Consider the following 25,259-nt stretch of genomic DNA (forward strand, 5'->3'; position numbering starts at 1 on the left):
TTCTAAAGACCCCCCCCCCCAATAAACTGCGGTAACTGTCTTCCGTATTTGTATCTTGTGAAAAAAGATTATGCAACATAATGCAGTGATACTATGCATCACCACCGGTATCAGCGACCTCTGGGTATCTGTGTGACTGATGACAGCTTCATAACTACTTTGCAAACAAAAGACAGCGCCAAGCTAACAATTTGCGTGTGGCTATGAGGACTGGCAAACAGTCTTATTACCAAAAAGATGTTGGAGAAAGATTGTGAAGCCCTCCAAAGCATTTGTATTTGAATGTTTCATTGAGGTGTCAATCAGCTACATGTAACCTGCTAAACCCGCCACTGCCCATCGTTCACTTTCCTCCTAGGAGGGACTGGTCGCTCCACTCTGGCTGCGTGGGCCTATCACGGTACATTAAAGTATGTTTGTGCGCCTCGTGCCAACGAAATGCGCATCACAGATTGCGAAGTGCGCATCACAGATTGCGAAGTGCGCATCACAGATTGCGAAGTGCGCATCACAGATTGCGAAGTGCGCATCACAGATTGCGAAGTGCGCATCACAGATTGCGAAGTGCGCCTCACAGATTGCGAAGTGCGCATCACAGATTAGTGCGCATCACAGATTGCGAAGTGCGCATCACAGATTGCGAAGTGCGCATCACAGATTGCGAAGTGCGCCTCACAGATTGCGAAGTGCGCCTCACAGATTGCTAAATGCGCCTCACAGATTGCGAAGTGCGCCTCACAGATTGCGAAGTGCGCATCACAGATTGCGAAGTGCGCATCACAGATTGCGAAGTGCGCATCACAGATTGCGAAATGCGCCTCACAGATTGCGAAGTGCGCATCACAGATTGCGAAGTGCGCATCACAGAAGGCGAAGTGCGCATCACAGATTGCGAAGTGCGCCTCACAGATTTCGAAGTGCGCATCACAGATTGCGAAGTGCGCATCACAGATTGCGAAGTGCGCCTCGCAGATTGCGAAGTGCGCCTCGCAGATTGCGAAGTGCGCCTCGCAGATTGCGAAGTGCGCATCGCAGATTGCGAAGTGCGCCTCGCAGATTGCGAAGTGCGCCTCGCAGATTGCGAAGTGCGCATCACAGATTGCGAAGTGCGCATCAGATTGCGAAGTGCGCATCACAGATTGCGAAGTGCGCCTCACAGATTGCGAAGTGCGCATCGCAGATTGCGAAGTGCGCATCGCAGATTGCGAAGTGCGCCTCGCAGATTGCGAAGTGCGCATCACAGATTGCGAAGTGCGCCTCACAGATTGCTAACCGGTTTATATCATCAGAAACCAGTAAATGAAACATTTCATACATAGGGAGCAGCTTTATCTAACGGGAGACTGCGGGAGTGCTTGCCGTAAAAGTGCTATTAACCCTTGGAGTGACCCCAAGACCAGGGGTGGGCAACTCCAGGCCACAAAGGCCACCAACAGGTCAGGTTTTCAGGATATCCCTGCTTGAGCACAGATCACTCAATCAGTGAGCCATCTATGCTAAAGCGGGGACCAATTGAGCCACCTGTGCTGAAGCATGGATATCCCGAAAACCTGGCCTGTTGGGGAGTCCCGAAGACTGAGTTTGAGACCCGCGCTGTAAACGTGAACTAGCTTAACAATATAATCATGTATAGCCCCCTCTGTGTGTTGCTTAAATCCTCCCTAACTCCCCCACATCGCAAGGAGACGCAGAGCAAAATAGGATAAAAGAAATGGCGTCTCGTACTTATGTGACACGGAGCGACTCCTCTCCCCACATCACTGGGGGTTCACAAGCTGTGGGAAATCTCAGGCAGGTCTGCAACCCTGCTCCTCCCCATTATCTCTTAGCATACAGTGCTTCCACGGCAGCAAGGGATTCTGGGTAATGACATGCAAATGAGCGGTAAGTTATTTTGTGTCTGGTTGTAGCCACTACCAAACGACAGTAAGTATTTATATAGCGCAGTATGTAACAAAGTGAGATAAATACAGACACAGAACCTCTCAATTCCTTCTCGCAGAACCCAGGCCGGGGGGGGGGGGGGGGGGGGGGGATCAAAATGTCAGAGGAAGCGAAACTCTTATCAAATGAATGTTTGGGGGGTTTAGGATAAGGGTTTGGGGGTTTTAGGATAAGGGTTTGGGGGTTTTAGGATAAGGGTTTAGGGGTTTTAGGATAAGGGTTTGGGGGTTTTAGGATAAGGGTTTGGGGGGTTTTAGGGTAAGGGTTTGGGTTTTTTTAGGATAAGGGTTTGGGGGTTTTAGGATAAGGGTTTGGGTTTTTTTAGGATAAGGGTTTGGGGGGTTTAGGATAAGGTTTTGGGGGTTTTAGGATAAGGGTTTGGGGGTTTTAGGATAAGGGCTTGGGGGTTTTAGGATAAGGGTTTGGGGGGTTTAGGATAAGGTTTTGGGGGTTTTAGGATAAAGGTTTGGGGGTTTTAGGATAAGGGCTTGGGGGTTTTAGGGTAAGGGTTTGGGGGTTTATGATAAGGGTTTGGGGTTTTTTAGGATAAGGGTTTGGGGGTTTTAGGATAAGGATTTAGGATAAGGGCTTGGGGGTTGTAGGATAAGGGTTTGGGTTTTTTTAGGATAAGGGTTTGGGGGGTTTAGGATAAGGATTTAGGATAAGGGTTTGGGGGTTTTAGGATAAGGGTTTGGGGTAGGGTTTTTTTAGGGTAAGGCCCATACCTTAGCGGAGAAGTGGCTGTAGCTTCCGGCAGCGGGGTGAGTTGCGGTGACACGCCGGCGGTCATTTGGTCATGGCGAAGTAGCGCTGACCAAATATCCTAAACCGCTGCTCAGCGAGGTTGAGTCGGGGGTGTAAGGGTCCCCAGGAAGCCGGTGGAGCGATAGTTGGGCAGGCTGGGGGATCCCCCGCAGGTGCCACGCCCGGGACTCCCCCTGCTGGCGGCACTGCATACTACATATTTCTTTGCATTGGGTTATTTGAGAGTAATAAATAACGGCTAAGATCATAAAGTTAAAAGTAAAGGCAATTTTTACAAGAAAACTATTTTTGAACCTTCTAAGTGGCAACCCGGCTGCAGTCACACAATCAGTCTTATCACACCGGTCGCTCTAACGTCTTCGCACTGGTTATACACACAGAGAAATCGGCGTCAGACCCATACTGTACTATCGCCAGCAGGAACCCGCGCACCAAACATTCTGTTTGCCTTCATCTTACATCCGATCACATTCATTCCCACTCAGTAAACACATTGCGCGTTCTTTAGGCGTTCGTTTCAAAATTACATTCTGTAGGTTTAGATTGAAAAAGAAGCAGATCCATAATATCCCGAGGCGAACTGCATTTCTGCCCCTATATTTATCTGCATTAATCGCTATGGCGCTCAACTCCAGTCCTCAAGACCCCCCCAACAGGTCAGGTTTTCAGGATATCCGAGCTTCAGCACAGGTGACTCAATCAGTCCCTGCTTCAGCACAGGTGACTCAATCAGTGGCTCAGTCTTTGAGCTGGGATATCCTTAAAACTTGACCTGTTGGTGGGTCTATAGGACTGGAATTAAGCACCCCCACTCTCGTTCATTGTGATAATGGCATTTCTGTGCGAAAAAGGCCCCTTGGCGTGGAAACGTGTCTCGCCGTTTTCACTGAGCAGTTCTTGCGTGTCTATACTAAAATTGGATTTTAATCCGTGGTTTGGTTCTGGCTGTGCAGCTCCGCGCGATACTTACATTGTGTATGAAATTAAAAAAATGTATTCAAACATTGTTCCAATAAAGAAAAGTTGGCAAGAGGTCATTCGTGGTCGGGGGATATCCACAGGTGTAGAAAGCCTTACTGCCTTCGGTGCCGTTGCCGTGGGCAGTTACGTGACCACGTACCCCTACTGCTCCATCACGGCAGATACTTTTGCTTGTTTGTCCACGGCACTGGGAACAGTAAGTCTGGCTACATCTGTAAGTCTGGCTACATCTGTAAGTCTGGCTACATCTGTATGTCTGGCTACATCTGTATGTCTGGCTACATCTGTAAGTCTGGCTACATCTGTAAGTCTGGCTACATCTGTAAGTCTGGCTGTATCTGTAAGTCTGGCTGTATCTGTAAGTCTGGCTACATCTGTAAGTCTGGCTACATCTGTAAGTCTGGCTGTATCTGTAAGTCTGGCTGTATCTGTAAGTCTGGCTGTATCTGTAAGTCTGGCTGTATCTGTAAGTCTGGCTGTATCTGTAAGTCTGGTTACATCTGTAAGTCTGGCTGTATCTGTAAGTCTGGTTACATCTGTAAGTCTGGCTACATCTGTAAGTCTGGCTGTATCTGTAAGTCTGGCTACATCTGTAAGTCTGGCTACATCTGTAAGTCTGGCTACATCTGTAAGTCTGGCTGCATCTGTAAGTCTGGCTGTATCTGTAAGTCTGGCTGTATCTGTAAGTCTGGCTGTATCTGTAAGTCTGGCTGTATCTGTAAGCCTGGCTGTATCTGTAAGTCTGGCTACATCTGTAAGTCTGGCTACATCTGTAAGTCTGGCTGCATCTGTAAGTCTGGCTACATCTGTAAGTCTGGCTACATCTGTAAGTCTGGCTACATCTGTAAGTCTGGCTACATCTGTAAGTCTGGCTACATCTGTAAGTCTGGCTACATCTCTAAGTCTGGCTACATCTGTAAGTCTGGCTACATCTGTAAGTCTGGCTGTATCTGTAAGTCTGGCTACATCTGTAAGTCTGGCTACATCTGTAAGTCTGGCTACATCTGTAAGTCTGGCTACATCTGTAAGTCTGGCTACATCTGTAAGTCTGGCTACATCTGTAAGTCTGGCTACATCTGTAAGTCTGGCTACATCTGTAAGTCTGGCTACATCTGTATGTCTGGCTGTATCTGTAAGTCTGGCTGTATCTGTAAGTCTGGCTGTATCTGTAAGTCTGGCTGTATCTGTAAGTCTGGCTGTATCTGTATGTCTGGCTGTATCTGTAAGTCTGGCTGTATCTGTAAGTCTGGCTGTATCTGTATGTCTGGCTGTATCTGTAAGTCTGGCTGTATCTGTATGTCTGTCTGTATCTGTAAGTCTGGCTGTATCTGTAAGTCTGGCTGTATCTGTATGTCTGGCTGTATCTGTAAGTCTGGCTGTATCTGTAAGTCTGGCTGTATCTGTAAGTCTGGCTGTATCTGTATGTCTGGCTGTATCTGTAAGTCTGGCTGTATCTGTAAGTCTGTCTGTATCTGTAAGTCTGGCTGTATCTGTATGTCTGGCTGTATCTGTAAGTCTGTCTGTATCTGTAAGTCTGTCTGTATCTGTATGTCTGTCTGTATCTGTAAGTCTGGCTGTATCTGTATGTCTGGCTGTATCTGTATGTCTGTCTGTATCTGTAAGTCTGTCTGTATCTGTATGTCTGTCTGTATCTGTAAGTGTGGCTGTATCTGTAAGTCTGGCTGTATCTGTAAGTGTGGCTGTATCTGTAAGTCTTGCTAAATCTTTAAGTCTCTATGCTGGTTCTCATCACGAGCTGAAGATATTAATTTAATTGCAGTACATAAAGAGATAAGGAAACGTACCCTTCCCTCTTTCCCCAAATTCATGTTCAATAGACACATTTGGTGCACAACGTGCCTTGCACATGAGATGTTAAGACCCCATTTTGGTGTTCATTCTGTATTTGGTATCGCTTGGCATTTAATTTCTATTTTCGTACTCTGCGTCAGATTTAGGGTTGCCGGGTGTCCAGTAAAGAACAGGACTGGCCTCTATTTGGACACTCTCTACCGTAAAAAATAAGAGGTAATACTGGACATGTATGTGTCCGGTATCACCTCTGTGGACATAGTGACCTGGCCGGCTTGGGGGGGCGCGGGATTTCCCCGAGCAGGCTGCTGCTCGGAGGCTGAGCAGCTTCCTCCATCCTGATTGGCTGCTGCTAATGTCGGGAGCCTAGGGCCAAGGAGAGGAGAAAACAGCATGGAGCGGAGAGCAGAGACGCATGTGTGTCTCAAGCGTGTGCGTGTGTGTTGCTGTAACTGGCCATTACGACATACATTTACAATCACAATGGCTCATGTTGCCTAAGCAATGCTATTCCTTAAGACAACTTCCAGTACGGGACGGGTCCTAGCAGCCCCATTCAGGTAAGTGGGCGCTAGCGGGTCTTCTAATTCGCAATCTCGGGCTTTACCTGCCAATCCCCTATCTCGCCATTTATTGAATAACGCGAATACTTGCTTTCATTTTGAATTTATTTAATAAATTAAATATGTATTTTTTTAGCCGAGATTTGGCATAGCACACGGGTTTTCAAGAAACAAAAACTAAAAACCGCTAACTAAATCACACTTTTTGCCCGGGTTTCCAACGTACCGTTAACATTGAATGAATTTGGCGCGATTACTTTTTGCGCAATATTGCTACTTCGGACTCAAAAAAAAATTCTCGTACCCCATGGAGCCACTTAAGCTGGATCCACTATGCCATTGGTGATCAACTACAGTGCTCAAGATCCCCCAACAGGTCAGGTCTGAAGGATATCCCTGCTTCGGCACAGGTGGCACAATCAGTGGCTCAGTCGACAGATTGAGCCACCTGTGCTGAAGCAGGGATATCCTTCAAACCTGACCTGTTGGGGGGTCTTGAGGACTGGAGCTGGTCGCCTCTGCACTACGCTCTGATAAAGCGTATCCTGAATGAACTTCCGCTGGCTTACCCCGCAGGTAACACACATTTGGGCTCTGACGCCCCTTATCGCAGGTTCGTGTTCTCTGCCGCGGCGTCCAATCAGGTACAGGCGGTGTTTGCTGGCGTTCTCCCCACTCACTTCCTTTCAACTTTTTTTCCCCCCAAAAACCACATCCAAACAAAATGTAATTAATATTCAACAGCAAAGACTTAAACCCCGTTCCGCATATATTTCATGCTGGCCATTTTCAGCCATATCTGCTAAGCGGTGCTATGTCACCAGGCATCTTCCCGCACGGGAAGACGCATTGCAGTCCCATTCACGTGGATGGCCCATAACGGGCCCCGTATTTACTAAACAGTGTTACTGCTGGAAGACCCCTTGCAACTCCAGTCACTTGAAAGGGCCATCTTTGCAGAGCTGTGCGGGGAACGTGTCTTGTGACGTAGCACTGCTTAGGTAATATGGCGCTTGCTGGCAGCCAGAAGACGCTCCGTTTACTCCCCATGTAGCCAATTTATTTTAACCTCTTCACTGCAGGATTACATTTCACCACATTCCGCTGCAATACGTCCCAGGTCTCTACAGAAGAGAGAAGGTGAAATAAGCGACTTTCCTACAATATACTTCTGCTACCAAAAGCCTTTCAGTTCATTCAAATGAAGTAGCACTGCTTGATGAACAGTATTATTTGGGGTACACTTTATTTAATCGATGTACCCTTAAAAAAAAAATTTATAATACCAAAACATGCAACATTTACGTGATCTTAACTGCCTCCCTCCAGCACCTCTCCAACAATACAACTTTTAGCATTTATGTCTGTTGGATTTAACCCATGGATGCCAGAGAGGCAGCTAAGCGATTAAAGCCCTCTTTTTTTATATGTATCATGGATGCAGGGGGTACCTCCGTGTTCATTTCAGCTCAGGGGACCCCCTGCTCCCAGACACACTTAGTAGGAAAGGGAGCCCCGCTACTTCCTGGTATTTAAACTCCCAGCGGGGAGCGGGCCAATAGGAAGCCACGACCTATAACATTGCAACATCCTACTGGCCGGCTTGACTCCAAAGATGGAAGCATCCATTGTGCTTCCCTTGGAGGGGGTGGTAGCAGTGCTACCTTCAGTGCCAAGTATCTCGGAAAGTGGGGAGTCCCACGAGTTGGAAATAGTGCATTTTAACTCCACGGCCCTGTCTCCCCAGGGAACTGATCCATTAATATATGAAAGTTCGCGTTTTTGATCTCTATTATAAGACACATTTTTTTTGCAAACCTATAACAATTTGCATCTTGTAGGGCTGTATGGATAATGTACGCTCACTTCCTTTACTAATGTATTATAGGGCGTATGATACCTTTTATTGGACCAACAAGTAGTTGATCTGTTACAAGCTTTCCAACCTCTCAGGGTCCGTCACCGTGTAACCCCAGTACCACAAGCTTTCCAACCTCTCAGGATCCGTCACCGTGTAACCCCAGTACCACAAGCTTTCCAACCTCTCGGGTCCATCATCATGTAACCCCAGTACCCCTGAGAGGTTGGAAAGCTTGTGGTACTGGGGTTACACGGTGACGGACCCTGAGAGGTTGGAAAGCTTGTGGTACTGGGGTTACACGATGACGGACCCTGAGAGGTTGGAAAGCTTGTGGTACTGGGGTTACACGATGACGGACCCCGAGAGGTTGGAAAGCTTGTGGTACTGGGGTTACACAATGAAGGACCCCGAGAGGTTGGAAAGCTTGTTACATATCAACTACTTGTTGACCCAATAAAAAGGATCCTACCCCCTACTCCCTCTTTTGTTACTACATGGAAGAAAGGACCACCACGGCCCCCCACCCTTCTTTGCCTATAATATTGTAGAAATGGTTCCAGAAATCAAGCAATAATGCATGCAAAGTGTGTGTACTGTGTCATTAGAAATCATATCTTTAAGACATGGGGTTGAATTATAGCGTTATGGATTATAGCATGAAAGCGTGTAAACATGTCATCTTCACCCGGCCTTTTTCCCTTCGGACATTAGATTCTCAACCTCAATCCTGCCCTACATACAACGATCTTTAACACTTTCAAACTTGTTACGATCGGAAGCTACAGTGTTAGAGAAATCGGGCTGGGGAACAACGAGGCTCTTTGTGAATGCTTTGGCGTTTGATAAATATATCCATTTAAAAGGACTTCTAAACTCTTACTTATTCATAACGTGAGCCAGGTTCTTCGGAGATTAAGGGCCTCTTTAGTACTATAATTCCCAGGTAAAAATCCTCTTTGTTTGTCATTGCGTCAACTCAACTCCATATTCTTCCTTTGCAAACAAGACCAGATAAACACATCTTGGAGTGCAGTGAGACAACGGTTAGTTCACACGAAGAAAGAACGCAAGGTACAGATCCGTTTTATATCATTGCTTGAATAGATAGGCAGCGGTGAAGATATATTGATTGTCTGTCTTTCTGCTTCTTTATGACCCGTCACGGTACAAATCAGCTTTGCTTCTGACACCTTCTCATACGATCTCTCAGGTGGCTGCTTCAAGGATCCATGCTGGTATTTACCATGCTCCTGCGTGGGCAAAATTCAACAAGAAGCGTCAGCACAACACAGCTTTGTTATGTTATAAAAATCGATCATTAATCTCGTCCACACTTTTACATGATTTGGTAAAGGAGACCAGGTTATTATAAAGAAGAAGTCTCAAGCTAAATCAGGGCTAAGGAAACAGCTGCCGGCACCCACGGTTATAAGAAGAAGCCCACGGGCTATTTCAGGAGTCTTCTCTAAAGCCCTTTCCATTTCAATGCTACCAGTTGTGATGGTAGGGGGTAAGGTTAAGCCTTCTGGTTACCCCTGGAACCGTGGGGTCCCCGATAGCTCCATAAGCCAGGGAATGTTTTCATGCTCCCTTAGCCCTAGAACTGTGAGATTTCTTGTGTGTCCGTTTTAGGGGGGATATTTGGAGGGGATATTTGGGCAAGAATGCAATTATTTTGTTTGCTGGAGTTCGGGGACCGGAGTTACCGGTAGTACCTTAATTCTACCCGGCGAGCAGGCATGATTTGCCGGTACGCGAGTGGAATTACACTGGGGCTGCCCCGTGTCCCATAGAGTCCTGGGTTTCAAGCCCAAAAACCCCAATCCATTTCCCGTATAAGGTTCCCCAAAGTATATTCTTTATTAAAGTGGACTTTATCATTTGTTTTACAGTTACTATAAGGCTCTATGCAGTCCGCCCGGGCATATGGTTAAGGTGCCAGCACGTCTGCATATAGTCCATAGTTCAAAGGGGAGATGGAATGTTGAGAGGTGTCGGGGAGCTAAGTGGCCGGGGCAGGGCGGAGTACTGAGTCCGGAGAACAGAGACCCCTTGCGGGGAGGACCCTCTGGTCTGCCAGACTTAGTGGAGCCTGCCCAGTAGGTGGCAATGGGTTGACCATGAGAAACGGCAGAATGTTGTCGCGTTTCCCATTGGTCGATTCATATGTCCCGCCCACGGGACATCCCGAGCCGGCTTGGCACGCCCCCTCCTCTGACGTCAGCCCAGAGATGAGCCCCTGTTTCTATTGGCTTGCGGGGAGGAATTCCCACGCTCTGATTGGTTGCTCCTCCTTCCTCCATGCTGAGGATAGCTCAGCGGAGGGTATGTAAGGAGAAGCCCCAGTCCGGGAACCAGACGAGATTGTGGCTTGAGTCGATGAAGCGCGGGCGGCTTTTCAAAGTTGCTTTGTCCCAAATAGCAGAGCAACTGGCTTCATTTTGAAGCTAGGACAGTCTGCCCGGCAGAGACTAAGTCAGAGGCGAGGACCAAGCCCTCATCTGCGAACGTAGCGGTCACGGTCAGGAGTTCCTGCCGAAAACAGTTCCAGGAGTATCGGGACTAGGTCCCGGTCAGGAGTTTCTGCGGAGTCTCGGTCCAGGACGTCCAGAACACGGTTCCGATCAGGGTAACCCCTTGCAAGTGGGTTCTCTGCACCTAGGAAAGGCTAGCTCTCATACCCCAGGCCCCAGTAAGTGTGTATATTTCTGTATTTTGTGTTTTGTTGTATTTCCGAGGTTTTATCCAAATAAACCCCCTTTTATTTCACTGCCTTGTTTTGCCTATTGAATGATCCCAGAAATATAAATGTGTTAAGAGACCTGGGCTACCGTGACACCAAATGTGACATTATTTAGTAATTAGCCGAAGGAGTGGATTCACTAGAACAGAGATTCCCAACACCAGTCCTCAAGGACCTCTAACAGTCCAGGGATATCCTCTCATTAGCACAGGTGGCTCGATTATTTTGACCGAACTCCTGTGCTCAAGCAGGGATGTGCTTAAATCCTCCACTGGCAGTGGTCCTTGAGGACTGGACTTGGGAATCTCTGCACTAGAAGGCAAATACTATTACTAAAAGGGTTACCATCTTCCAAATAATGAACACTTACCCTTGAGTATCGTGGATGTCCACCTGGATTGGTGGTGGATGACTACAGCTCATGTTTTCCTGTGGTGACCACGCTGAAATCGCTCTCTATCTCTGGTATAAACCATCCCACTATTAAATACTAAACGAAGTCAAAAGTATAACGTTCAGATTGTTCCCACATTGTATGACCAATGCCTCGTTAATCAGATAAATACCGGGGTATCTGCACTTTAACGCAGCTATCCCCAATACCAATTCTTTCCCCACTCCCACGTTAATTACAGAATGGAAAGCTGGTGTCTGAGATACGTTCCGGTGAAGTTACTGGGTTCTAATCTCCTTCCAGGGGAATCGAAATTGCTGCCAATTTTTTAGAGTGTAGGAAGCCAAAAACCGACGACATATTTGACAGCCAATTAAATCCCCTTTAAAAACCCAGGACATACTACCGGTAACTTTACTGGCGGGGAACCAGGAGCTCCCCGGAGCGGAGAATAGCTCCAGTCGGCTCCACCAGAGCACCATTTCCAGTCCGCTGTATTCCTGCCTTAAACAAGCGGCGCCAGCTTTGAATGTAACACATACTTACAGCAGTGCTTCATGTCAAGAAATGTACAAATAAGATGGACAAGCCGATGTTCAATAAAATCACCATGCAGATCATGGTCATGTTAGGTCTCTGAAATAGAAGAAAAGACAAAGTAAATCGAGATGTACTCCCTTAAAAGAGGCGTGGGCAACTCCAGGCTTCAAGGTCAGGTATTAAGGATATCCCTGCTTCAGCACAGAGGGCTGAATCAGTGCTGAAGCAGGGATATTCTTAACACCTGACCAGTTGGTGGCCCTTGGGGATTGGAGTTGCCCACCCCTGCTCTACAATGTCAGAGGGGCCAGCAAGAGATTGCACTTTATGGGTTAGGAGCTCTGTCTTGGCAGTGGGAACACATTGTAATGTATCCTACAAAGTATTCGCTATGGGGTAGATCCGCAGAGCGCTCTTAAATCTGGGGTACTAACGTGATATTACCTAAATTGTCAGCGTCCGTTAGCTTCCCTAAGGTTAATGGTATCCACAAAGCTAAGTAGATGCAAAACCAACATCCGATCGTGATATCATTAGCGTAGGCGTAACGCCGTGTGACGTTAGCACTGCCTGGCGTTAGCTACAAATAACATGGCGTCCCGCCTGTCTCACCCAAACACAGCGTTACTCCCGCGCAGGCGCGGAATGCGTGTTTAATAAAGTAACACAGAGAAGACGGGAGAGGGAAGGACCGCGGTAAATAACAATATGATGGTTAAATCAGACATAACTGTGATCTTACACTTATCCTGCCCCTGTAACCGGCCTATCTCAGGGTCTGGGTGTGAGTAACACCATCTTTAGCGCTGACCAAGCTAACGTAACGTTAAAAACCTGCGGTAACTATAACGGCGCGCTGGGGATCGCCGCTGTTACCGGGAACGCCTGCATATCATTCGCGCTAACATTCGTTATAGTAACTCACGGGCTCATTACAGCTGAAATGCAATGTTACTGAGCTTCAAAGATCCTCATTAGCCCTTAATGAGATATTAATGTCTCGCTCCGTCATTAACGGACGTCTGAGGATTCACCCCCATGTCAGATATTCCGTTTTGCTCATCTATAAGAACATTTCATCCTCTTTGTATGTTTTATTGAACGTGTGGATTTTCTATCCCTTCACTCAGCATTTCTAATGAACATTTACTGTCCGATATTTCACGACATTAATATGTGTGGCACTTTAAAAGAATTAGGCCATTGGCCAGACCCAACGGCTTCCATATCCTGCATCAACAGTCTACACGTGTCCGAACTCGGACATGTGTTCTGCATTGACCACGTCTGCCTTCCAGACCTGCCCGAAAAGCCATTCATTCTAAGGCTCCTATAGATCCGAGTCTCCCGGCTGCAAAACGAGGACAAAACTGGAACAATGTAGCAACGCCAGTAACAAAAGAAAGGGAATTCCATAGGGGATTATTGGATCTTTATGGGTCTTCTGTAGCTTGGTGCTGGTTTTGCCTCAGTATTGCAGCCAAGAGACTTTAATACACAGACCACATCGGGTCCTAGGAGCCTATATATCAATGTAAACAATTGCACCAGATTTATTTGAGGGAAAGATCTTGCTGCTTTTAATTGGATTTTCTTTAATATATCTAGTTTTTGCCCTCGGTTTGCAGCTGGCACACCGATATGCAACACCCTGGAAAAACCAGCAAAAACATCACTGCGTTGGAAAAATGCAGTAATTATAAGAGCAATATTTTATTTCGTATATACTGTAGCACTGCCAATGTAGGCCCATGTCTACCAAGCGGAGCTCTGCCATAAAACGCCTTCCAGCGGCAGAAGACACGTCACCACTTATGACATAGCACCACTTAGCAAGTATGGGCCCAAAATCACAAACAGAGCGGACACTGGAATTAGTAGTGATCCGAGAGCGTGAGCCCCAATACAGCAGCAAAATGCATTAATGGCATGACCATTGGAACTAGAAATTGTCAAAAAGAAGCATTCACAGAGCAACAATTAACAAACGAATGCATTATTCAGCCATCTGCCAGCGCAACGATTACAATGAAAATGCCATCCAACCGAAACACATTAAAATACGTGGGGAAAAAAGGAGTGAAAACACTGAAATAAAAAAATCCAGTACACATAGGAGGGAGAAAAAATACAAATATATAAAAAGAATCTAAGTGATCTCTGACCAGGTGCATGAAACCAACCGTAGCATACTTTCCACTGAATGCCCCCCGCCCCTCCCCCCAAATCAATCAATCTTTTTGATGGTTTAACCTTGATAGATACAACCAATGGTTTATTCTTTAAAATGCTTAATGTAACAGCCGCCCCTATTTACATGAAGAAATAGTCATTTGTGATGGAAATAGAGTAGGACTCTGGTGAAAAAGAAAGAACAAGGATAGAATATCTAGCACAATGGTTCTGAATAAATGAAATAGACACTCTCAAGTAGCCAGTGGGTGTGTGCATAAATATATATATATATATATATATATATATATATATATATATATATATATATATATATATATATATATATATATATATATACACATATATATATACTCCCATACACACTCATACATATACAGTGTATATATATATATATAATCACCAAATTGATCCAATATACCAGCACAACACAGCAACTGAAGAAGAAAGTGATTTAATTGTCTGTAATGCAAACAAAAAGCCGATATTTCTGTTCCCAGGGGGACCTTTCTCCAGGGGGACCACTTTGGGATCGAAACGTCGGCTTTATATCTGTATTATGGAACATTAAATCACTTTTTTCATCAGTTGCTGTGTTGTGCTGGTACATTGGATCACTTCAGTGATTTCTTTCTTTTATACCTCTCTCCCTTTACCGTGCACCACGAACGCCATTTTGTGGCGTTTTACCCTGTGTGCAGCCATTTTGTGTATGTGTACCGTATATATATATATGGACCAAATGCAAAGTTTTTCATCAATGCAGTCATGATGCTGTTTACTTACAGTAGAGTAGACCCTCCTTATCTATTCAGTGTCTGGGAAATGTTATTTTCAATATGAAATAAACATCTGCTACAGATGCAGCGGCCGTTATCCGAACACTCCCCGGTGTGGATTCCTGGGCACACCCAGGTCGTGTACCATGATTTCTTCAAACGTTCCCGCGTTAAGACGCGTGTTTACTCGTGTTTTTACTAGTGCCGGCGCTGGCGCATCGCTGGATTGGGATAGGTGTGACTGGTGTAATCGGCGGCGTTCACGGCCGAATAACGAGTGGACGCCACGTGGAATACAGCAGAGTTCACGTGAAATGTTCGGATAACGGCCGCTGCCTCTGTATAATGTTACACTTCATATGATTTCGAAATAAAAATGTAACGCTCTGCTATATTAAGAAAGATAACGTTATGAGTAGCCCCACCTCTTCCAATTCCTCATCTCCACTCCTGGCTGCTCCAACGGGGACCCCCTTCTTGGCTACAGTCTTCGTTTCAAACTTTGGAAATGCCTTAGGCTCCGGCTTCAGGGCAGCTTTTGGATCAGGTCTTTGAACAGCTGTTTTGGGGCCAGTCTTCGGCTCGGGTCTCAGTGCAGTTGATTTCTGTACACCCTTCGGTTCGGGTTTCTGGGTTGTCTTAGGCTCGGGTTTCTGGACCGGCTTGGTTTCGGGACCCCGTTCACTTTTGGTTTCCGTGTTAATTTCATTTTTAGAATCAGATTGGCAGATTGTCTTGGTCTGTGGCTTCTTCTCCATTTTTACTTCTGACTTGACCTCTTCGTTGGATTTTGATTTGGACTCTTCATTAGCCTCTGCTTTTTTAACAGGGTCCCCCATTGTCTTTGGCACTTGGTCTTTTTGAGAAGAGGGTGAAACTTCCTTCACATGCTCTCTTAGATCCGGAGTTGCTGCCTTCGATGGTGTTTTGGATGATAGGAATGCTTTCTGCTCATAGTCCAATGGAGGAGTTACCGGGGAGGTCCGTACAGCATAGCTGTGGTAGCCCTGATGAAATTCAACATCCTTATTAACCAACTTGTCTCCTAACCTCTGAAGAGGTTTCATCTGGGTTTCATATTTGCTGTTCAATATGTCTGGATTCATTCTATTAATTTGCCTAATTGGGCTATAAGATGGATGGCCGGTTTTGCCAATTGCTTTGTCTCCTTGCCCCACCGGTACGTTAGGCGGGGTAGCAGATCTACTACCTGTATGGCTTCCACCGCGACTCTGGTCTCCATTCCAGTTGCTGGGGTTCAGCAGCTTATGTTTCCGTGAGCCCCGCTTAGACCCTTTTGCTCCTGGCGGTGTTTCAACAGGAGTGGGAGATGGTGTTCGTACTGGCGTCACGTCAAGTGGAGAAGACTGCTTTTCATGAAGCTGAGGGCTTTCTGGGGGAGTTGGTGGGGGACCTTCGTTGACTGGAGCTGGTTGTTCTTTGTGCTCCATATGTTCTGCGTTTTCCATAATCTCCTGAAGCAATTTTCTCTTTATGTACTCCGGCCCTGAAGATGAAAACAAGACAGGTAACTGGTTAATCTCAAGGTAACATTATACTCCAATAAAATAATGGCTATTTAGCCAAAAGAACCACGCATTTATTTCCCATTATTTAAGTATTTTTACATGTGACGGGCAACTTATTTGAACAAGCTATTAAAAATCACAATAGCTATAAACTGGTCTCAGGATATTTAAAGAATAATGAATGATTAGGAGGGGGAGGAGGGGGGGAGGGGGGAAGGGGGGGGGGAGGAGGGGAAGGGGAGGAGGGCAGAGGCTAGGAACAGCGGCACAATTTTGCCATCCCAGCCACTTTTTAAAATACCAAAATACCTGGGAGCAATTTATAAAAACACAAATATTGAATTACAAGTGACAAAAAAATAACAGCCAGAGATTTTCCACGAACATATCTTCCTGTAATTTTGTTTTTTAATGATAATGTGTAAGCGAATCAGGTAAGATGATCCAGATGACGGGATGCGAGGATGCGAGTTACCCCCACACAATAAATACAGGCGTCATGCTAACTTATGGTGACTTTTTCTTGGCTGTTCCAGCCTTTTCTTGGTCACGACCGTGTTCTGTTCACATACTTTGTGTCTGTGTCATAAGTTTTACAGCCCAGTGGATAAGGACGATATTCTCTGCTGACACAATTACAGCTGTGAAGCAGATCAATGGCAGATACAAGTAATACCTTGTAAGGTAAAACATGGCGCTCGCGAACGCCTTTCAGCTCCAGTCCAAAAAGGGATTTTTGGAAGGCGAGAATGAAGTGATTGTGTGACCGAGGGGACTAAAAGAAAGATTACAGCTGTAGCCTGCTCTGTAATGGATCAAAAAAGGTCAATTATAAGGGTAATACATAAAATATTTATAATTGCAGTTTCAAAACAATAAAGATAATAAAGAGAAATAGACAGGTTTGTGAGAATGCGGAGTATAACATCTCTGTTTAAAAATGGGCTTAGTATTAGAGCCAACAGCCGTTTTGCCATAAAACTACTAAACATTGGTATATACATTAAAATATGTGTTTTTGTTATATTGAAATCTGCACAATTCTTTGGTAAAATCATTTCCAGCTTCGATCATTTTAATGCATTCAAAATGTATTGAATGTACCATTAGGTGGTTTGGAAAATATATTGTGAAATAATTAGACATGGGAAACTTTGCGTGTGTGAAATCAGAGCCTTACAATCCAAATCCAAACACAAAACTGGAACCCCCAAATTATTTAGAACCAAAACCAGGTGCCCCGTCTGTATTGAAAACTTGGGGTATCTTGTAACCTTTTTTTTTTTTTTACTTGAAACCTAAATGTGAAGATAATTCAGAATTTACGGACAACGCAAAGAAGTATGGAGAGGTGCATGCTGGGTATTACCTAAAGAAATATGGAGAGGTGCATTCTGGGTGTTACCCAAATAAATATGGAGAGATGCGTGCTGGGTATTATCCGAAGAGACTGGAAAAAGAATGAATGTGTTCGAAACCAAACAAAAGTTTGTGACATCATCACAGAGGCAAAGAAATTAAAATGGCGGTGGGCCGGACATATCGCAAGAGGAAATGACCATTGTTGGACAAAGATGGAACTCTACTGGATTCCAAGAGAGATTAAAATACCAAGATGACAACCAAAAGTAAGATGGGAGGATGGAATGAGAAAATGTGTTGAAGTAACGTGGAGAAGAGAGGCTGTAATCGCAGGACCTGGGGGATCACTGGGGGGCTTCATCCAGCAGTGGGGAGACACGGGCTGGGGAGGATGGGATGAGGGAATGTGTGGGAGCGACGTGGAGAAGAGAGGCTGTAACCGCAGGACCTGGGAGATCACTAGGGAGGCTTCATCCAGCAGTGCGGAGACACGGGCTGGGGAGGATGGGATGAGGGAATGTGTGGGAGCGACGTGGAGAAGAGAGGCTGTAACCGCAGGACCTGGGGGATCACTGGGGAGGCTTCATCCAGCAGTGGGGAGACACGGGCTGGAGAGGATGGGATGAGGGAATGTGTGGGAGCGACATGGAGAAGAGAGGCTGTAACCGCAGGACCTGGGGGATCACTGGGGAGGCTTCATCCAGCAGTGGGGAGACACGGGCGGGGAGGATGGGATGGGGGAATGTGTGGGAGCGACGTGGAGAAGAGAGGCTGTAACCGCAGGACCTGGGGGATCACTGGGGAGGCTTCATCCAGCAGTGGGGAGACACGGGCGGGGAGGATGGGATGGGGGAATGTGTGGGAGCGACGTGGAGAAGAGAGGCTGTAACCGCAGGACCTGGGGGATCACTGGGGAGGCTTCATCCAGCAGTGCGGAGACACGGGCTGGGGAGGATGGGATGAGGGAATGTGTGGGAGCGACGTGGAGAAGAGAGGCTGTAACCGCAGGACCTGGGAGATCACTGGGGATGCTTCATCCAGCAGTGGGGAGACACGGGATGAAGATAATAGATATAAATGTGTGTATATATTTATATATCCACACACACATATACATCTTTGGTATTTGATGAGAGCTATTTATGCATTGCAAATATTAAGAACATAATATATAGTTCTATTCATAAAAATAAAAAAGAAACACTTTTCAGAATAGCAAGCAATACCTTTATTTCAACAAAAGAGAAATAATAACCTGGGGAAATTATGCATGGGCTTCCAGTTGGCTCCTGCCGCTGCCTGGTCCAGAAGCTGACTACGCTGACCCTCCGTGGCGTGCGTGGAGACTGTGTTCCGTTGCGGTAACCCAAGTCATTGATACATGAAACGCTTTAAAGATTTGTTTTCTTGTACGTGTGATACTCACCCGTTTATCAATATGCAATACATATTTTAAATACTACGCTTTGAGAGTCGTGCGCTCAGGGCCGCCAACAGAAATCATGGGGCCCAGGACGCCAGTACCCTCTGTCCCCCCCTGTTGGCGGCCCTGCTTGCGCTTGTCCTTCTTTGAGATGACGAGCCATCTTATTTGGAAAGCAGCAGACATCTCACTTTTAACCCTTGAGATAAGGTTTTTATTTTTTTTCCATTTTCACGATACACTTTCAACTGTTAATACTGTCGGTATCACTCCGCCTAAATCACTTATCACTTGGTTTGGGGTCTACAGACAACCATTTTTTAACATTTATGATGTATTAGTTCAAGTGACAGCCGCCAACAGTTTAAGTTCTTTCAAAACTAAGGCTGTCTCACATTTTAATCTGGTTTCTAACTGTAACATACGCCTATAATATATATTATCTATAGCTGTGCATGCAATGTCTTGTATATAATGTATACCCTGTTCACTTATGTAACTGTATTTGTAACCATGTATTATTTGTCATTATTACTCTGTGCCCAGGACATACTTGAAACGAGAGGTAACTCTCACTGTATTACTTCCTGGTAACACATTTTATAAATAAATATTCATTCCTTTTTCAATTGGTTCGCTGCTATTATTTGTTCGCTTCCAGTTTGGAATGAATTTTCCTGAGTTTTAAAAAGGCAATCCAAGCAGCTTAAAAAAAAGTTTTTTAAATATTTTTGTTTTGTTTTAATATACGCAGCCTTTAGTTACCTTTATTGAAAACGAATTACCTAAGCTACAGAGTGATTCGTTCTCCCATGATAAACCAGTAAAGATCTTGATACCTAGGGTTCTCTAAATGGTCGCCTTTCCGTTTCAATCAATTCTTCTGTCAGTGTCACCTAGCAGCTACAATGTATTCTTATATTACTCAGGTAACATTATCTATTGTTACAGTTTGCCTCAAACTGCTGCATTGGCAACAAATGATCACAAACAGGAAAGTGTTACAAAGATCTTGCACTGCTGGGGAGGTGGCTAAAGCCTGCTATAGAAATCAAAGGATGCTCAGTATATTAAACTCATTAAAAATGGCATTGAGTGGAATTTAAAAAAAAAGTAGTAAGTAGTATCTAATACTACAGAACTGATTTATTTTAAAAAAAAACACACGTAGGATATTGCTCCTTTACAAAGACAGGACAGTCGTTTTTTCTGGGAATACAGTAAACATATTGCACAGTACCTGGCTGATAAAAGTCCGCAGACAGCTCCCTCGCCATTGTTCTTGCGATGCTCGATTCATTGTTAGCTGCTTGTGCGGCCTGCTCTGCTCCGTCTGCTTTGGCTTTCGCATGAGTTGTCCTGTGGAAAGGAAGACATATCTCCTTAAACAATGACAACATACGGTTAACCATGCGATCCTGACTGTCACCAAGGTGCATGTAGCATTAGTATACAACCTATATGCAGGCCCCACTTCCAGCCAATGAATGGCACATGTGTGTGACTATTCTGCATTACTGGTACACGTGTGTGACTATTCTGCATTACTGGTACACATGTGGGTGACTATTCTGCATTACTGGTACACATGCGGGTGACTATTCTGCATTACTGGTACACATGTGGGTGACTATTCTGCATTACTGGTACACATGCGGGTGACTATTCTGCATTACTGGTACACATGCGGGTGACTATTCTGCATTACTGGTACACATGCGGGTGACTATTCTGCATTACTGGTACACATGCGGGTGACTATTCTGCATTACTGGTACACATGTGGGTGACTATTCTGCATTACTGGTACACATGCGGGTGACTATTCTGCATTACTGGTACACATGCGGGGGACTATTCTGCCTTACTGGTACACATGCGGGTGACTATTCTGCATTACTGGTACACATGCGGGTGACTATTCTGCATTACTGGTACACATGCGGGTGTAGGGTTGTTTGCAGGATCAGGGAAAAAGCAGACCGGTAAACTGCGTCCCAAAGGAATGGAATATATATTGAGATTTGGTATTTGAAATATAGGAAGGAAGATTGGAAATGACAATAAGAATGGGAAGGATTTCATTAGGCGATTGTGACCATAACTAAGAGCGCGCGCGTCTGTAAAAAGCGCAGTCCTTGGAGTTCCAGAGTCTTATCTGCACCGTCACCCCATCTATGGATCCAGAGTCCCAGGCCATTGTAATCACCGGCGCCCACCCCGCTACTGACGCTGCCGGGTCACTGTGCTGGCATATAACGGCAATACTCTTAGTATAGGGAGTTATAGAGGAGAAGTAAAGAGTGACGCACTGTGCTCATTTGCTTGTTATTACCCAGAATCCCTGGCTGCACTGGAAGCATTGCGAGCTAAGAGATAATGGGGAAGGGCCTGTTTGCAGACCTGGCTGAGATGCGACTGTGCTGACACAGGGTATTTTTATTTACTGTGCAATAGAATTGATCAAATTCGTGTCTCTCTTCTGTGTTACGATACAGTATATTACTGATCAGGTTAAGTAATCGGAGTAATACACCTTTCTGGCCACGGATAAGTCTGGAGGAGACTCGTTTTGCACGTTTAGTGCGTGTAGAAGTAAAAGCCGGGTTAGGGTTTGTGCTGTCACATACTGTCGGCCCTTATTCAGTTACATGTGATCCCGCACGGAAAGGCCCGTTAAAGTCTGACCTCATAGAATAACAGCCATAATCCTCTAACAGGCACAGATCTCGTTAACTCAGGGGTCAATTATAATTCATCAGTAACTATCACCAGTCGCTAACAGCTATGCAGTCTATGCACAGGTGGCTCAATCAGTCCCTGCTTCAGCACAGGTGGCTCAATCAGTCCCTGCTTCAGCGAAGGTGGCTCAATCAGAGGCTCAGTCTGAGCCTCTGATTAAGCCATCTTTCCTGAAGCTGGGATATCCTGAAAACCTGACCTGTTGGTGGCCCATGAGGATGGAGTTGGCCGCCCGTGCTCTATTATCTTTCCACTGCTCTATGCTAAAGCTTAAAATCTGCTTTTACACAGTGGCTAATTAACTACTATAAGTCTGAACCACGGCCTGGGTATCAAGTACAGTTACCAACACAGAGAAGTAAGGATACTTGACATTATTGATGATGTCTACTGCAGCAACCTTTGTAGTTATAACTCTGTAACATGTTATAGAGCAGGGGAGGCCAACTCCAGTCCTCAAGGGCCACCAACAAGCCTGGCATTAGGGATATCCCCGCTTCAGCACAGTTGGGTCAATCAGTGGCTCAGTCAGACAGTCAAGCAGAATTCAGGACAGTTGGCAACATTGATAGGAAGGTGGAATAAAGTAAGTGCAGGTGTGTATTACCGCAGTGCCACTGCCTGACAGTGTGATGGTGTGATGCTGTATAAGTGCTCGTCCTAGAAGTCTATGGAGACGTGCAGGCCTGGGCTGGCCCACTGGTTCCGGGGAAATCTCTGGTGGAGACTGGCCAAGTATCCTGGAACAACTAGGAGCAGTGGCGTAGCTACCGCCAGGTATGCCTGGGCATGTCCCAGGTGCCCCAGCTCGGGGGTGGGCACTCCATCCAGATGCTTGATGACCCCCCCCCACCCCCTCCGCCCCCCCCCCCCCCAAGCGGTTACAGAGGCCCCCGCGCTCTTCCCCACAGCAAGTAAACTAATTGCCAGTGAGAGAGCGGGGGGCCTCTGTAACAGAGCAGCATTCCTCCATCAAGTCGCCCGGGGGCCCCTTAAGGCAAAGTTATGCCACTGCCTCGGAGACTCCCCAAATCCTGTAGACTTGGGATGCTGACTGTCAGATTGCCAGTGAGTGTGAATACAGGGAGTTTCAGCTTGTTCTGCGCCTCTGGCAGTGCGCATGCATGTGCAAGTGTATGGATACGTGAGCATGTAACTAGGAGTGCATGCGTTGGAGTGTACAGTATGCATGCACGTGCGAGCACGTGTACGCGTGCATGAGTGCAAGAGCTATTATAATGGTCACTGTAAGTCCATAATGACCCTTAAGCTGGGCCATTGCAGCACGTTTTCCTATATGGCTCCTTCATACTACAGTCTGACGCTAGACTTGAAATATATTAGGCAAACCTGTGTGATTAACGGGTGAAAACCTGCAGACAAAGTACGACTAATAACAGAAGTGATATATTTTTCCATTAATATCACTCTTCGTTTTTCGACCAACAAAGGAAATTCTCTCCTGGGCCGTTGGGCGAGGCAGCCTTATAATATTATACATTGTTTAAATTAAACCCGATATTGGAAAGCTCGCAGACCTCGGGTACTCTAAATGTAAAACAGCCCCATTTGTAGTAAACAAGTATAAGTATAATTAATCCCCCAAACACAGGCATCCTGATATTGTGCAGGCCCACCGGTAACATTCACAACAAAATGTCACTGTTCCTTTTTACACTGACCCTTGAAATGATTAGTCGCACATTTAAACAATAAGCTTATTTATCAAGGCATAGGAAGCGCAATTTGGGGGCAAAGAATTTAATCTGAAGTATAAAAAAAGTCCTCTGTGTGTCAGTAAGATTTCTTTCTTTGATACCTCGGCACAGTTTGCTGCCACAGATTTGTACCACGTTTGCCGATACATCAAGCTCTTACGTTTCTTACAGTAGATTTTGATGGGAGTTTATATGCCCCAGGAATTCTGTATAACGTTAAGTCCACGTTGGCTGTTAATAAACTTACTCAGTATAATAGAATCTTGCTAAATTGTTGTAATTGGATCCTGAGAAACTGCACAGTAAGATTCCTCACATTACAGGACGGTATCCACAGGCGGGAGAGAGCTCCGTGAATAGACATATGTCAGCGCCTGCTGTTTTTACTGGTAACAACTGCGTTTGGTAATCGGGTCCAACAGATTTCCAGTAAGTCGGAAATTTCTAAACACAGGTAATATTTAGTATAGTTTATACACCATTAAATTGAATAGGACACTCACATAGAGCAGGCAAATATATATATATATATATATATACCCCTGCTTCATTTTGCAAAGCCAGTATAATCAACCCCACACTGAGGAGACCCATTAAGGTCGAAACAGCTGTCTGTGGGTGGGTTTAGTGGCTATGCATCTTAACCCTGGCTGTGCTCAATGCTGTGACCATGCAGCAAGCTTAAGCTTATAGGGGACCGTGTTAAATGGTTTTGAAGCAAAAGGTGGCACTGTGTGCTCATTTGCATGTCATTTCCCAGAATCCCTTGCTGCAGTGGAAGTACTGTGTGCTGGGTGATAATGGTGAAAGGCGGGGTTGCAGACCTGTCTAAGACATGCAAATGAGCATACAGTAATATTTCCATTTGCTATATGCTTTGCTGTGGGTTTTTTTGTTAACTTTTTGTACCCACCATAACTTAACTAAGTATACATATATATTATCAGTTCCTTCAAGATTAAAATTGTACTCGGTGTCCTGTAAGCGATGAGTACCTTTTTTTAAAATAATTTTTCCATAAAAGGTCCTATAAAATTAATCTAATTTCTGTCTCCCTTCTTCAAACCTTCGACCAAAGTTGCTAAGAGACCGGCAAAGAGATTGGATCATTGATTACCCGGTTGACCTTGACTTAATTGGCAGATACATTATTGATCTTCACTTTATTAAGTTGCTTGGCTAATGATGAAATAAAAACGAAATGAAAAAAAAACATCTAAGGAAAACTTGAAGGATTCATGATTTGCCGTTAGATACAAAGTTCCATAATAAGTCGCAGTATGAAAGAGATTAGTTAAATATTGTAAGAACCCTTCAATATGCCTCTATTCACACTAAGCTGCCATTGACTTGAATGGGAGTATACAGACAATAGCGGTGTGATCGGCACCATCAGAGCATATTGTATAAACGCCCGCTCATAGGAAGTTTTAATATTTAAAACGTTTTTTTTTTTTTTATATAAATGTTTGATTACAAACCTAATGGTACAGAGAGCAAGATTAACCTTGAGAATGCCCTGCGGAGATCCCGTGGACATAACAGAACCCGGGTAATTCTTGGCATGTCCAGCAGACCTCATCCCTTTTTGCTACTGTAGGTTCTACGGTAGACGGAGCAATCGGCTGTGAATACCCGCACAATGGAAGAAGGATTTCGCTTCTGTTCACAACCTCGGGAGATGAGTCTTGACCACGAGATACTACACAAATGACAATGGCAGCAGGCCAGTAGCCCGTGGGCGCTACAGACCTGGCACTTTAGAGTTATACTGGGTTCTGTACTATCCGGCTGGCATTCCCTGAGAACGAGCCCATCATGTAAAGCAGCAGAACTCCATAATGGAAAATGATGTACTTGTATATTACACACACATTGCCGCTGTGCCAGCATCTTGTTCCTATCCGCAG

General features: G+C 45.4%; 1 protein-coding gene across 2 annotated transcripts in view; it reads right to left on the reverse strand.

Annotated features, from left to right (window-relative positions):
• Positions 1-8,240: 8,240 nt before the first annotated feature.
• The window catches only part of JPH2 (junctophilin 2), a 77,967-nt gene continuing 60,948 nt past the window's right edge, over positions 8,241-25,259 (reverse strand). Inside the window, exons 3-6 of one of the 2 annotated variants that reach the window (XM_075571305.1) lie at positions 20,130-20,248; positions 15,001-16,082; positions 11,610-11,699; positions 8,241-9,176 (exon numbers count right to left, since the gene is read on the reverse strand). In XM_075571305.1, coding sequence (XP_075427420.1) covers positions 11,619-11,699; positions 15,001-16,082; positions 20,130-20,248 — 1,282 coding nt within the window. In that variant the 3' untranslated portion in view covers positions 8,241-9,176; positions 11,610-11,618. The remainder of the gene's footprint in view (positions 9,177-11,609; positions 11,700-15,000; positions 16,083-20,129; positions 20,249-25,259) is intronic. The other variant, XM_075571304.1, reaches the window with a different exon arrangement.

Source organism: Ascaphus truei, chromosome 15, assembly GCF_040206685.1.
Source record: "Ascaphus truei isolate aAscTru1 chromosome 15, aAscTru1.hap1, whole genome shotgun sequence".
Classification (NCBI taxonomy): Eukaryota; Metazoa; Chordata; class Amphibia; order Anura; family Ascaphidae; genus Ascaphus; species Ascaphus truei.